Source organism: Balaenoptera ricei, chromosome X (genome assembly GCF_028023285.1).
Source record: "Balaenoptera ricei isolate mBalRic1 chromosome X, mBalRic1.hap2, whole genome shotgun sequence".
In the NCBI taxonomy this organism is placed as follows: Eukaryota; Metazoa; Chordata; class Mammalia; order Artiodactyla; family Balaenopteridae; genus Balaenoptera; species Balaenoptera ricei.
In genome coordinates, this window is record NC_082660.1 from 43,878,199 (window position 1) to 43,893,275 (window position 15,077).

At 41.2% G+C, this 15,077-nt stretch overlaps 1 protein-coding gene across 4 annotated transcripts in view; it reads left to right on the forward strand.

The window, feature by feature from the left end:
* LOC132356897 (zinc finger protein 81) overlaps nt 1–15,077 on the forward strand; it is an 83,724-nt gene that overhangs the window by 50,802 nt on the left and 17,845 nt on the right. For all 4 annotated transcript variants that reach the window (XM_059910101.1, XM_059910099.1, XM_059910100.1 and 1 more), the window contains 2 exons: nt 3,186–3,312; nt 11,121–11,216. In XM_059910101.1, coding sequence (XP_059766084.1) covers nt 3,186–3,312; nt 11,121–11,216 — 223 coding nt within the window. The remainder of the gene's footprint in view (nt 1–3,185; nt 3,313–11,120; nt 11,217–15,077) is intronic.

The following is a 15,077-nucleotide window of genomic DNA, read 5'->3' on the forward strand; positions in this document are numbered from 1 at the left end:
TATCCTGGGACTGTATTCTTTTTTTCAAATTTTTTCTCTCTGCTTTTCAGACTGGGCAATTTCTGTTTGTCTGTCTTTACATTCATTAACTCTTTCTGCTGTTAAGCCCATCTAGTGAATTTTTTAGTTCCAGATTATATTTTTCAGCTCTAGACTTTTCACTTGGTTATTTTTTTAAATTGAGGTATGATTGACATATAACATTATATTAGTTTCCGGTGTATAACATGATGATTCAATATTGTATATATTGTGAAATGATCACCACAATAAGTCTAGCTAACGTCCATTACCATACATAATTACAAATGTTTTTCTTGTGTTGAGAACTTTTAAGATTTACTTTCTTAGCAACTTTCAAATATGCAATACAGTATTATTAACTATAATTACCATGCTGTATATTATATCCCCATGGCTTATTTATTTTATAACTGGAAGTTTGTACCTTTTGACCCCTTCACGCATTTCACCCACCACCCACTCCTGCCTCTGGCAACCACCAACTGTTCTCTGTATCTGTGAGCTCTGTTTTTTGTTTTTTGTTTTTCTTAGACTCCACATATAAGTGAGATCATACGGAATTTTCTTTCTCTGTCTGATTTATTTCACTTAGCATAATGCCCTCAAGGTCCATCCATGTTGTTGCAAATGGCAATATTTCCTTCTTTTTTATAGCTGAATAATATTCCATTGTGTGTGTATGTGTGTGTGTGTATATATGTTTGTGTGTGTGTGTGTGTGTGCGTATATACACACAAACACACACACCACGTTTTCTTTATCCATTTTTCCACTTATGGATGCTTAGGTTGATTCTATATCTTGGCTACTGTAAATAATGCTGCAGTGAACGTGGGAGTGCAGATATCTTTTTGGGTTAATGTATTCATTTTCTTTAGATAGATACCCAGAAGTGGAAGTGCTGGGTCATACCTAGTTCTGTTTTTAATTTTTCGAGGAACCTCTATCTTGTTTTCCATAGTGGCTGCACCAATTTACATTTCCACCAGCAGTGCACAAGGGTTCCCTTTTTCCTGTGTTCTCACTAACACTTGTTATTTCTTGTCTTTTTGATGATAGCCACTCTAACAGGTATGAGGTGATATCACATTGTGGTTTTGATTTGCATTTCCCTGATGATTAGTGATATTGAGCACCTTTTCATGTACATGTTGGCCATCTGTATATCTCTTTGGAGAAATGTCTGTTCAGATCCTCTGCCCGTTTTTTAATCAGCTTTTTTTGGGTTTTCTGCTGTTGAGTTGTATGAGTTCTTTATATATTTTGGATATTAACCCCTTATCAGATATATGATTTGCAAATATTTTTTCCCATTCAGTAGGCTGCTGTGTCATTTTGTTGAAGGTTTCATTTGCTGTGCATAAGATGTTTACTTTGGTATATTCCCACTTGTTTATTTTTGTTTTTTGTTGCCTTTGCTTTTGGTGTCAAATCCAAAAATTCATCTCCAAGACTTATGTCAAGGAGCTTACCACCTATGTTTTCATCTAGGAGTTGTATGATTTCTGATCTCATATTCTAGTCTTTAATCCATTTTGAGTTAATTTTTGCAGGTAGTATAAGATAGTGCTCGAGTTTCATTCTTTTGCATGTGGCTGTCCAGTTTTCCCAACACCATATATTGAAGAGACTGTCCTTTCCCCATTTTATATTCTTGGCTCCTTTGTCATAAGTTAATTGACCGTATACGTGTGGGTTGATTTCTGGGCTTTCTGTTCTGTTCTGTTGATCTATATATTTGTTTTTATACCACAGTCGAGTTACTTAATACATTCATCACCTCACAGAGTTGCTTCATTTGAGTATGTGTGTGTGTGTGTGTGTGTGTGTGTGTGTGTGTGTGTGTGTGGTGAGAACACTAAAGTTAATTTTTGTATATGGTGTGAGATGTGGGTCAGGGTTTGTTTTTTTCCTCCAAAACGCATATCCATTTGTTCCAGCACAATTTTTAAAAAAGACTTTTCCTTTCCCCCATTGAATCACTTTGGCACCTTTGTCATAAACCAGTTGTCCATATGTGTGCAGATGTGTTTCTGGATTCTCTATTCTGTTCCATTGATATATGTGTCTGTACTTAGATCAATACCACGCTGTCTGATTATTGTAGCTTTAAAGTAAGTCTTAACATTACATAGTATAAATCCTCCATGCTAATCCTTGCTTTGTGTATTCTAGTTCCTTTGCATAGCCATATAAACTTTTAACATTTCCCTGTCAATTTTTACCAAAAAGTTGACAAATAATTGGCTGAACAAGTAGAAGACAAATGAGTAAAGTGATATAAAATTTCAACAACACTCAATCGAGTTGATTTATATATTATAGAACACTGCACCCACCAGTAGCTGAATATGCATTCCTTTCCAGGGACACATGAAACGTTCTTCTGGATAGAACATATGTTGAAATCATACAGAGTATGTTTTCTGACCACTATGGAATTAAATTAAAATTGGCCAAAAAAAAAAAGGCATCAAGAGAAAATGGCTATATTTTTGAAGACTAAATGAAAGCAGCAGTAGAGGGAGCTATGTAAAGTGGGAAAAAAATGCACATACTTCCTTCTAAAAGTTATAAAACGCAAATTCCCATTAAAATGAGCAACAAAATAGGATCAAGTTCAAATCCTGTACCGAAATATTATTTTTAAAAATGAAAGACTGGGCTTCCCTGGTGGCGCAGTGGTTGAGAATCCGCCTGCCAATGCAGGGGACACGGGTTCGAGCCCTGGTCTGGGAAGATCCCACATGCCACGGAGCGGCTGGGCCCGTGAGCCACAATTGCTGAGCCTGCACATCTGGAGCCTGTGCTCCGCAACAAGAGAGGCCGCGATAGCGAGAGGCCCGCGCACCGCGATGAAGAGTGGCCCCCGCTTGCCACAACTAGAGAAAGCCCTCGCACAGAAACGAAGACCCAACACAGCCATAAATAAATAAATAAATTAATTAATTAAAAAAATGAAAGACTGAGTGTTGTACACAATGAATAGCAGAAATTTCCAATTGGATATTTGTATTCTGTACATTATGTATAAGTAGGTATTTAATAGGCATACCCTATGGGATATTATGGTAAAAATTACTAAAAACAATTTTCTATCTGTCTCTTCCCTATCCCCCCATGCTGACCATGTCACCCTGAACGGGATTGTGTTGTTACAGGTGTCAGTGTCCTTTGAGGACGTGACTGTGGACTTCAGCAGGGAAGAGTGGCAGCAGCTGGATTCTACTCAAAGGCGCCTGTACCAGGACGTGATGCTGGAGAACTATAGCCACCTCCTCTCACTGGGTAAGCAGAGCCACTCTGTGAACCTACAAGGACCTTGTTATGGGTAAAATTGTGTCCCCCCCGCAAAGAAACTATGTTGAAGTCCTAACCCCCACTACTTCTGAATGTGACCTTATTTAGAAATAGGGTCTTTCCAGAAGTAATCAAGCAAAAACAGGGTCATTAGACGGGCCCTAATCCAATATGACTGGCATCCTTATAGAAAAGGGACGTCTAGACACAGAGACACAGAAACACAGAGGGAAGGCAATGTGAAGACATACAAGGAAAAGATGACCATGTGACTGGAGTGATGCATCTATAGGACAAGAAATGCCTGAGGCTAGAGAAGCCAGGAGTGAGGCATGGAACAGTTCCCTCGCTAGCACCTTCAAAATGAGCATGGCCCTGCTTACACCTTGATTTTAGACTTCTGGCCTCCAGAACTTCAAGACAATAAATTTCTGTTGTTCTGAGCCACCCAGTTAGTGGTACTTTGTTACAACAGCCCTAGGAAACTAGCACAGCTTTCTGTACTGGGAAGTGGGGTGCTGCTGTAACAAACCTACAAAAACCATGGAGGTGGCTTTGGAACTGGGCAATGGGTAGAGGCTGGAAAGATTTTCAGGTGCTTGATAGAAAACGTCTAGATTGCCTCAGAGAAACTGTTGGTAGAAATAGGAGTGTTAAAGGTGTTTTTGGTGAGGTCTCAGATGGAAGTGAGGAACATATAATTGGAAACTGGTGGAAAGGTGATTCTTATTATAAAGTGGCAGAGAATTTGGCTGAATTGTGTTCTCTTGGGTAGAAAACAGAAGTCGTGAATGATGAATTTGGATATTTAGCTGAGGAGATTTCTAAGCAAAGTGTTAAAGGCAAGGCTTGGTTTCTGCTTCATACTTACAGTAAAATGCTAGAGGAAAGAGAGAAATTGAAGGAGGAATTGTTAGTAAAAAGGAACTAGAATATGAAGATTTGGAAAATTCTCAGCCTATCCATACTGCAAAATATAAGAAGGTGTACTCTGGAAAGAGCACCAAGGGTGTGACTGGACAACCAGTTGCTAAAAAGATTAGGTATATGATTTGTGGATCCAATCAACCATCTCAGGAGAAACGCTGCCAGCTTGGGCTGAAGAGGATGGAGGCAGGGAAAAAGGCAGGAAGACTGGGGTTCTGGGATTCTACAGACAGGAAACAGGCCAGTAAAGCTATTTGGCTGTGAACACCCTTCAAGAAAAGGGATGAATGACCCCCAAAATGGTTCAGAAGCCAGCAGGGCTGTCACTGCCATCACAGGCCCAGAGGGCACAGACTGGGAAGATGCAGGGCGACTGGCTGTCACCTCTTTGTTTTCAGAAGGTGAGCCACCTAATTGGTTCCAGAGCTAAGAGGGCAGGGCCACCACCCAGGTGTGAGGTTGCCACATCTGATCTGAGGTCACACCTCTTAACATGCTCTCTTGAACTCTCTCTTCAACTGTCCTTTATGGTACTTGTTGACTATCAATTTTGAGCCAGTATTTAGCCTTAGATGGAGTTTACCGCCCACTTTGGGCACATTCTCAAGCAACACGACTCTGGGAGGACCCAGCCTCAGTGCTCCAAGGGCGGCTCCTGGCCTCACACCATCCACAGGCTGGGCCTCCATCATAAGGACTTGGGCCCCTTACGAGCAGCACTGGGAGGCAGGTGTTGTCCCTCCTTTTGTTTATGGAAGAGCCAGACACAAAAACTTACTCTTCAAGACCTTGGAAGGGGTATCTCAACATGCCCCACACCACTGGACCCCTAGAAATTTCACTGCGATAGAAGGCCCCTAAATTTTTTTCCCACCTTCTGACACACAAATGTCTTATCCATAAGTCGAGAGTAGTTGCTCCTCCTTGTTCACTAGGTCTAATGAGCATAGTATCACCCATGTAATCGACCGATGTGATGTCCTGTGGAAGGGAAAGTTGATCAAGATCCCTGCAGACTAAATTATGACATAGGACTGGAGAGTTGATCTGCCTCTGAGGTAGGACAGTGGAGGTGTATAGCTGGCCTTGCTAACGGAGAGAAAACGGCTTCTGCTGGTCTTGACTAACAGGTATTGTTTTTAAAAAAAGCATTTGCCAGATAAATAGCTACATACCCGGTATCAAGGAGTGCGTTCATTTGCTCAAGCAACAAAACCGTATCTGGTACAGCAGCTGCTGTTGGAGTCACTACCAGGTGGAGTTTATGATAATCCACTGTCTTCTGCACAGGCCAAATAGGCACGGTGAATAGGGATGTAGTGCAACCACCACCCTGCATCCTTCAGGGCCTTGATGGTGGCACTAATCTCTGCAGTCCCTCAGGAATGCGGTACTGCTTTTGGTTTACCATTTTCCGAGGTAGAGGCAGTTCTAGTGGCTTCCACTTGGCATTTCCCACCATAAAAGGCCTCACTCCATAGGTCAGGAAACCAATATGGGGATATTGCGAGTTGCTGAGTATGTGTATTCCAGTTATGCATTCCTGGACCAGAGAAGTAACCACAAGATGGGTTTGGGGATCCACTGAGCCCGCTGTGTGTGATGGACCTGAGCAAAAACTCCATTGATCACTTCACTTTTATAAGCCCCTACGCTGTCTGGTGGGCCACAGTGATGTTTTGGGTCTTTTGGAATTAGTGTCAGTTCAGTGCCACGGTCCAGTGATGTCTGGTAAGCCTCACTGTTTTTTTCCCCAATGCACAGGTACTCTGTAAAGGGATATAGGTCCCTTTAGGGAAGGTTGGAAGAAAGGTTAGTAGTATAAATTTTTGGCAGTGTCATGGGTTCCTTCCTTCAGGGACCCGGCCTCCCCTTCATTCAAAAGTGTTCATTCCGGGTGTGTAAACTGGCTCAAGTCTGAGAATTGATTGAGGAGCCAGGACTCTGTGTTTTGATGTTTCAAGTTAGACTTCTGTTCACTTGACCTAGGACTCTTCTCCTTAGACAGATCAAGTAAGAATTTAGTAGATTGCCCACCTATTTCTTTTCTAGGGATGTCAAGATCAACTAGCCAACCCCATAGATCTCTGTGAATTGGACTGTTTCTTTTTGTTTGTTTGTTTGTTTTTTGCAGCGCAGAAAGTTTGGTTTATTTCTAATGTATATTAAAGACATGTATGCATTTTTTCCTATTTGACAGTAGTATGGTATATGAGAAAGAAGTTTAAATCTCCACCCGGCCACTTGTTGAATGAATAACTAAGCCTCTTACTAGCTATGTGATTTTGGAATTTTACCTCTCTGAGCCTCAGTTTCCTTATCTAAAGGGACTAAGAGGAGAGTTATTTTGAAGATGAAATGAATGAATTTATCTAAAGTGCCTAGGGCAGTGTCTGGTACATAATGAATACTCAGTATTCTTTTATTTCCCCTTTCCTTGCTCTTAATTTGTTGATATGTCTGTCTGTGAGCAGGTGAGCCACTCTGTAACAGATGTTACATTTAATGCTAGTCCCCCTATTCTTATATAGTGTTAGAGAGAAGGATAGAGAGGTATAGACATATAACACATAAATATATGAGTATGTAGCATAGTTTCTTAAATATCTGAAAACTGTTCTTTGCGAAATGTTCATATACTGTTTTTGTCCTGCTTTTCTTAGACTGTCCTAACTCTGCTGCCTTGAAAGAAGGTTATCTCTTAAATAATGGAACACTAAGATAAAGGTTTGTTTTGAAAGATGTCTGAAGTCTAATGAGTAGGAGAATGAATTAAAACAGTATTATAAAAATTTCTACTCTTATGTGTGAATCGGACTTTTTTTTTAATTATTTATTTTTAATTTATTTATTTTTGGCTGCGTTGGATCCTCGCTGCTGCACGCAGGCTTTCTCTAGTTGCAGTGAGAGGGGATTCCTCTTCATTGCGGTGCACAGGCTTCCCATTGCGGTGACGTCTCTTGTTGCGCAGCACAGGCTCTAGGCACGCGGGCTTCAATAGTTGTGGCTCGCGGGCTCTAGAGCGCAGGCTCAGTAGTTGTGGTGCACGGGCTTAGTTGTTCCACAGCATGTGGGATCTTCCCGGACCAGGGCTTGAACCCGTGTCCCCTGCATTGGCAGGCGGATTCTTAACCACTGCGCCACCAGGGAAGCCCCCGGACTTTTCTGATTACTGCTTTGACCCTGTGGTAACCGCATCCACCTTGCATTTGACAACTCAGTGACTCCGTTTGGCCCCTGCCACCCCAGGATCCAATTACTCCCATTGCATTTAGGTTGCCCAGTTCACTGGCAGAAGTTCCCACTGAAATTTCTGACCTACAGCAAAGAGCAATCACAGATTACCCGGGGCCCCTTCACAAATTTATTAGTCACAGTCATCATCACAGATATGTCTCTGGACCCTCCCGGCGTGAGCAAACCTTCCACGATAAATCCACTCTAACATTCCAATCTCCCTAAGCCTTTGTATGCCTTCCTCTGTAGTACACCAAAGTAGTCCTGGCATTTCAGCTGCATTTAGTGTGGGCCATGTTTTGGTCCATGTTTCAACCAACCAGCCAAACACACTGCTTCAGCCCTTCCTAACCCCTCAAGTGGCAACATTACATTCAGAATCTGCTTAGTGTACACATGTCAATAATTTTGGCCTGATCCAACTTTATGTTCTTTCTGTTATCCCACACTCTTAATATCCATTTCCACACATATTCCCCAGATTTCTGTCCGTATAAATTGGACAAATCATGCAGTTCTTTTGGAGTATCTCACACCTCCTCATGGGTCACACTGTGTACCTCACCCTTGGGCCTTGATGAGACTTAAGTCTAGTTATAGGTCTGGAAGCAAAGAAGGGTGGTAGGCATAGGTCCTGAGGGGAACCAGCAGTACCTTACAAGGCAAGTCCCTCAGGGGAGCCCAATGCAGGCTCCTCTGGCAGAGGAGGGTTAAACTTCTCAGTTGAGGGTAAAAGGGCTGCTTCTACTGGCAAAGACTCATCTGAATTTAGAAGTTCAGTGTCCTCATATGTCTCCATTCCAGTTTTCAGGATCCCGTTCCTTCCTCATCAATGCTCTCCTTTAACAGCAGACACTCTGTGAGGTTGGGAATTCAATTTGTGTTGTAATTTAGCCACTCACAGGATGAGACTCTGGGTTTGGTTTTCAGCCGTCTCAGCTCTGCAGCTACAGGAGCTAAGGGTTACTTTCAGGACAGACAGAGAAATTTTCAGGTCACTTATGCGATGCATGATCTGGGAAATCAAATCCCTGAGCTCATCCTTTTCTTTCCCCACTTCATCCAGCGCAATTAGGAGCAATCAGGCAATCTTACTATACTTGGAAGTTTGACAAAAATTTCCAAGGTATCAAATACAAGGTTATCCAGAACCTCACTTCTTATAAGCATTTGATTAGGAGTATCCAGTGTTGATATTTTGCATATCTCTATTGCCATGTCACACCAGGGACTATTAGTGCCCTCCTTACTACTGAAATAGAGTCATTAGTGCTTTTGAATCTAATCAGAATAAGGAACCAATTCCAGAAATCCCATAACTAATTCAGAAAACTCATCCTTGAGATTCTATTCCTCTAGAGCCACTCTCAGTACCAAACTCTGTATTATGGTTCTGCAGAGAAATAGAACCAATAGGATATGGGTATATACATATAGAGAGTATACACATATGCGCATGTGCACGTGTGTACATAAATACAGAGTAGGGGGGAGAGATTTATTTTAAGGAACCAGCTCACCCAGTTGTGGGGACTGGCAAGTCTGAAGGGCAGGCCAGCAGGCTGGAAATTCAGGTGAGTTGATGTCGAACTTTTGAGTCTGAAATCCACAGGGCAGGCCACGGACTGCAAACTAGGCAGATTTCTTATGTCGCAGTCCTTGAAGCAGAATTCCTTTTTCCACTACCCGTTCTTTGTTCCCTTTGCTCTCAGCAAGCACCTCAGCTGGTTGTGGTTTTTTACCAAGTGGGATGACCCAAAACTTTATTCCTGAAGGGTCTGGCCCATTAGTAGTCCTGCCTGAGTTGAATTGTTGTAGTTTTCCATTGACTTTAATCACAGGGCATGATAGTATGCCTTATGGGGTCTCCTGTATTCTAGACATACTCTTCTTTACCTCCATCATGATATAGCAGTCCAATTTCCCCTTGGTAGTCAAGATCAACCACCCCAGCCAGCACAGTAACTCCCTTCTTTTCCTGTTGATTCAGAGGCGTGAAAAGACCAAGATGTCCAGGTGGCAGACTTAACTTCCAGTTCAATGGAATCATTGTTGTGTCTCTCGGTGGAAGTGTTCCTCCCTTTGGAACTAAAACGTGTAGAACAACAGAGCATAAGGTTGCCGGTACAGGAAGCAAAATTTTTGCTAATGGGTCACTAGTGGTAATAGTAAGTGGTGCCACTCCTGGCCTGGGGCTGAGTGGGTGGGGCTACCACCCTGGTGGGCTTGGAGGACAGAGTGTTGTACCAATGAGAATTATTGTGAAGCCTTAAAATCTAATGGGGCGCTTCCCTGGTGGCGCAGTGGTTGAGAGTCTGCCTGCCAATGCAGGGGACACGGGTTCGAGCCCTGGTCTGGGAAGATCCCACATGCCACGGAGCAACTAGGCCCGTGAGCCACAATTACTGAGCCTGCGCGTCTGGAGCCTGTGCTCCGCAACAAGAGAGGCCGCGATAATGAGAGGCCCGTGCACCGTGATGAAGAGTGGCCCCCACTTGCCACAACTAGAGAAAGCCCTCGCACAGAAACGAAGACCCCACACGGCCATAAATAAATAAATAATTTTTAAAAAAATCTAATGGAATTTGCCCTGTAGGTTTCAGACTTGCTTGAGACCTCCCATCCCTTTTTAAATTCTAATTTCTCCCTTTTGGAATGGGAGTATCTATCCTCTGCCCATCCCACCACTGTATTTTGGAAGCAGATAACTCATCTGTTTCCACAGGTTTGCATGGAGAGGAATGTTGTCCCAGAATGACTCATACTCAAGTCTCATCTGTAAGATTTGGATGATTTAGATGATGTGATTTGAGACTTTGAGTTGATGTTTAGATGAGATTTTAGACGTAAGAGTTGATGCTGGGATGATTAAGACTTTGGGGGATACTGGGATGGGGTTAGTGTATTTTGCACATGGGAAGGACATGAATTTTGGGGCATCAGAGGGCCGGCTCTTATGGGTTGAATTGTGTCCCCTCAAAAAAAAGATATGTCGAAATCTTAACCCTCAGTACCTCAGAATGTGCCCTTATTTGCAAGTAGTAATCTTTACAGAGGGGATCAAGTTAAGATGAGGTCATTGGTGTGGGCCCTAATTGAGTGGTATCCTTACAAAAAAGGGAAATTTGGGCACCGAAATAGGCACGCATAGGGGGAAGACAATGAGAAGAGACGCACAGGGAGAAGACAGCCATGGGACTGGAGTAAAATGTGTTTACAAGCCAAGGAATGCTAAAGATTTTTGGCAAGCACAAGTGCTAGAAGATGCAAGGAAGGATTCTCCCCTATATCTGCCAGAGAGAACATGACCCTGCTAACACCTTGATTTCAGATTTCTAGCCTCCAGAAATATGAGACAATACCTTCCTATTGTTTTAAGCCACCCAGTTTTCGGTACTTTGTTAGAGCAGCCCTAGGGAACTAACACAGAACCTCAGAGAGGCCGCTTCCATCCTCAGCTGCTGGGGCATCTGAAGTGTGTGATGGTGTCATCCTTGATTGGTCTGAGATTCTTCAGTCCCTTTGCACCTTTGCACTTATTACTCTTTTCCCAATGAAATGTGGTCACTTTTCCAAAGAACAAATGGAAAGCAATTAGCTGGACCCCATTTTCTATCATTTCCTGTTAACAGGGTGTGAAATTCCCAAGCCAGAGGTCATCTTCAAGTTGGAGCAAGGAGAGGAGCCTTGGACGTTGGAGGAGGAAACCCCACATCAGAGCTGCTCAGGTGAGCGAGTGTGATCCGGACATGGAAATACTTGAGGCTGATACTTTTAAAAGGCTATGATCGCTACCCTTTTTTTTTTAACATCTTTATTGGAGTATAATTGCTTTACAATGGTGTGTTAGTTTCTGCTCTACAACAAAGTGAATCAGCTATACATATACATGTATCCCCATATCTCTTCCCTCTTGCGTCTCCCTCCCTCCCACCCTCCCTATCCCACCCCTCTAGGTGGTCACAAAGCACCGAGCTGATCTCCCTGTGCTACGCAGCTGCTTCCCACTGAAGGTACAAAACTTTAGAAACTTCTTGAAAATAGATAACATTGGCCTCTCTGGTACCAAATTGCTCTCTCCCTTTATTTCCCTTACTGTTATCAACTGTCTTCTTGGCTTGGCTTTCCTCCAGGAGAATTGCTGCAATATGTATAGTCTCGATCATATGACAGGCTTCCTCAGTATGGATCTGGTTTTCTTGGATATTCTCTCCTTCCATCACATTTTTATGCTTTAGTACCGAAACCCCACTCCCAGGGTCTTAGATCCTTATCATATACATTCAGGTTTTAATGGATTTGCCATCTTTGAAGATCAGTTGGTTGCCTCACTCCTGTTCTCCCTGGTGCCCTTTCACCTTCTTCTCCATCTCATTTTCATCTTCTCACTCTAAGATACCAATAAACTGTCATCTACAACCAGCCTCACCTTCTTTTCTCTTTGTAGATGTTGCCTTTAGATTCCTCACTTCTCTCCACCTTCCCTATCTCACGCCTCTCTCCCATCTTCTGACTTTATGATCACTGTCACCTAGCATTTTTTTCTTTTAAAATCAGCCTTATTAAGGTATAATTTACATACCATAAAATGTATCCATTTTAAGAGTACAGTTTGCTGAGTTTTGACAAAGGTACACACTGATATAACCACCACCCCAATCATGACATATTACATTCCATCACACAGAATGCACTTTCATGCCCCTTGAAGTTAATACTCAACACCACTTTGGCCCCAGGCAACCACTGGCATGCTTTTTGTTATTATAGATTAGATTTGTCTTTATTAGGGTTTCATATAAATGGAATCATACTGTATATACCCTTTTGGGTCTGACTTTATTTGTTCAGCATAATGATTTTGCAATTCATTCATGTTATTGAGTGTATCACTAGTTTGTTCCTTTTAAATAATGAATACTATTCCGTGGTATGACTATACTGTAATTTGTTTATCTCTATACCTGTTGATGACAGGTGGTCATTGTTTGGTTATTATGAATAAAGCTGCAGTGAATATTCTGGTATGTCTTTGTGTGAACATATGTTTACATTTCTCTTGGGTAAATACCTAGGAGTGGAGTTGCTGGTATAATATAATCAGTGTTTACTTACCTTTCTTATAATTTCTTATAATTGCCAAACTGTCTTCCAAAGTGGCTGTATTATTTTACATTCCTAACAGCAATACATGAGAATTTCTGTTGCTCCAAATCCTCACCAACACTTGCTATCATCAGTCTCTTTAATCTTTGCTATTATAGTGGATGTGTAATGGTATATCATTATGATTTTAAGTTGCATTCCTCTGATGAGTAATGATGTTAAGTATCTTTTCATGTGTTATTGACCATTTGTACATTTTTTTTGTGAGTTGTCTATTCAGATATCTTTCCCATTTTTTATTGGGTTGTTTGTCTTCTTTTTATTGAGTTTTAAGAGTTGTTTATATTTGCTTGATACAGCTCCTAAGCCAGATATATGTATCACTGATATTTTGTTCCAATCTGTGCCTTGCAATTTTTTAAAATATTTTTTTAACTTTTATTTTATATTGGAGTATAGCCGATTAACAATGCTGTGATAGTTTCAGGTGCACAGCAAAGCGACTCAGCCATACATATACATGTATCCATTCTCCCCCAGCCTCCCCTCCCATCTAGGCTGCCACATAACATTGAGCAGAGTTCCCTGTGCTATACAGTAGGTCCCTGTTGGTTATCCTTTTTAAATATAGCAGCGTATACATGTCAATCCCAAACTCCCTAACTATCCCTTCCCTCCACCCTTCCCCACACTGGTAACCATAAGTTCATTCTCTAAGTCTGTGAGTCCGTTTATGCCTTGCAATTTTATTTTCTTACTGGTGCCTATCAAAAGGCAAATGTTTTAATTTTGATGGAGTCTAATTTATCATCTTTTTCAAACTTTTAGTATTTTTTGTGATCTGTTTAAGAAATCTTTGCCTACTACAAGGTCACAAAGATTTTCTCATATTTTCTTCTATAAGTTTTATTATTTTAGCTTTTTTGGTTTAGGTCTATGATCCATTTTGTGTGTTTAATGTAAGGATTGTTGTTCATTTTTTTCAATATGATATTCAGTTGTTCTAGAACCATTTGTTGAAGAGACTTTTTTCCCACTGAATTTCCTAGGCACATTTATTAAGATCAATTGATTTCATATATGTGTACCTATTTCTGGATTCTCTATTCTGTTCAATTGATCTATATGTCTTTCTGTTTTAAAGTGAAGGTTTTATTATTATTTAGGTATGGTGAGGTCAAGAGATCCAGAGACAACTGCCAGTGAAAATAGTTTGTAACTCACAGTTCTCAAGAGGAGGAGGCATGCCACACCACATAGGGTCACACCAGGGAGCACCAGGGTCAATCAGGAGGTAGAAGTTGTGAGGAGGAAGCATGGGCAAGAGACTTCATTGTGATTTTCATGGAAATAATGGGTGAGCCAGAGTAATCAGGCTGGGGAGGTTTAGAATTAGCTAGTTTGAGTAATTTCAGCGGGCTCTGGGGTGTAGGGACTGTCCTTAGTTGCCTGGTACCCAGCCCTGAGGTGATTTGGGCATGGGGCTAGTGGCTCAACCTGTGAGATCGTGATGAAGGAGATAATTGGTGGATATGGGCTCTGGATTGGTTGGTTTGCATATGAAAGGTATCGTTACAGGGAAGTCATTTACTGCCTCTAGGAAATAACTAGCCCTGGGAGGGGCAGTCTCTCCAGGATCAGTAAGGCATCAGATGCCAGAGCATCAAGAATACAGAAAATAAGAAAATATAGTTAATACACTGTCCTTTTGCCAGACCCATACATAATTACTGTAGCTTTTATAATGAGTCTTGAAGTCAGGTAGGGTAAGTTCTCCAGCTTGGCTTTTTAAAAAAACTACTTTGGCTCTTCTAGGTCATTTGCATTTCCATATAAATTTTATAATCAGTTTGTAATTTTTTTGAAAAAACTTGCTGGGATTTTGGCATTAATTCTGTAGATCAATTTTAGGAGAACTGACATCTTAATAATATTGAGCCTTCTAATCCATGAATATGGCAACTTTCTACATCTATTTAGATCTTTGACTTCTTTCAGCAGTGTTTTATAGCTTTCTGTTGAGAAGTTTTATGTATCCTCCATTAAATTTATCCCTAAGTATTTAATGTTTTTTGATACTATTATAAATGGCATTGTTTTTTTTTTATTTTCAAGATGTTCATTGCTAGTATAAATTGCTAGTGATTTATTTTTGTACGTTGACTTTGTATCCTGAGGCATTTCTAAATCCACCTATTAGTTTTCTTGTAGGTTCCTTGGGGTTTTTCATGTAAGTAATCATCATCACTTTAAGGGCACTTTTACTTCTTCCTTTCCAATCTCATGATTTTTATTTCTTTTCCTTTCCTTATTTCACAGTCTAAGACCTTTAGTTCGATGTTGAATAGAAGTGTTGAGCATGGGCATGCTTGCCTTGTTCTGATATTTGGGGCAAAAAGTTCGTACCATGAAGTATGATGTTAGCTGTAGGTTTTTTGAAGCTGCACTTTATCAGGTTATGTAAGTTCTTTCTAATCCTAGCT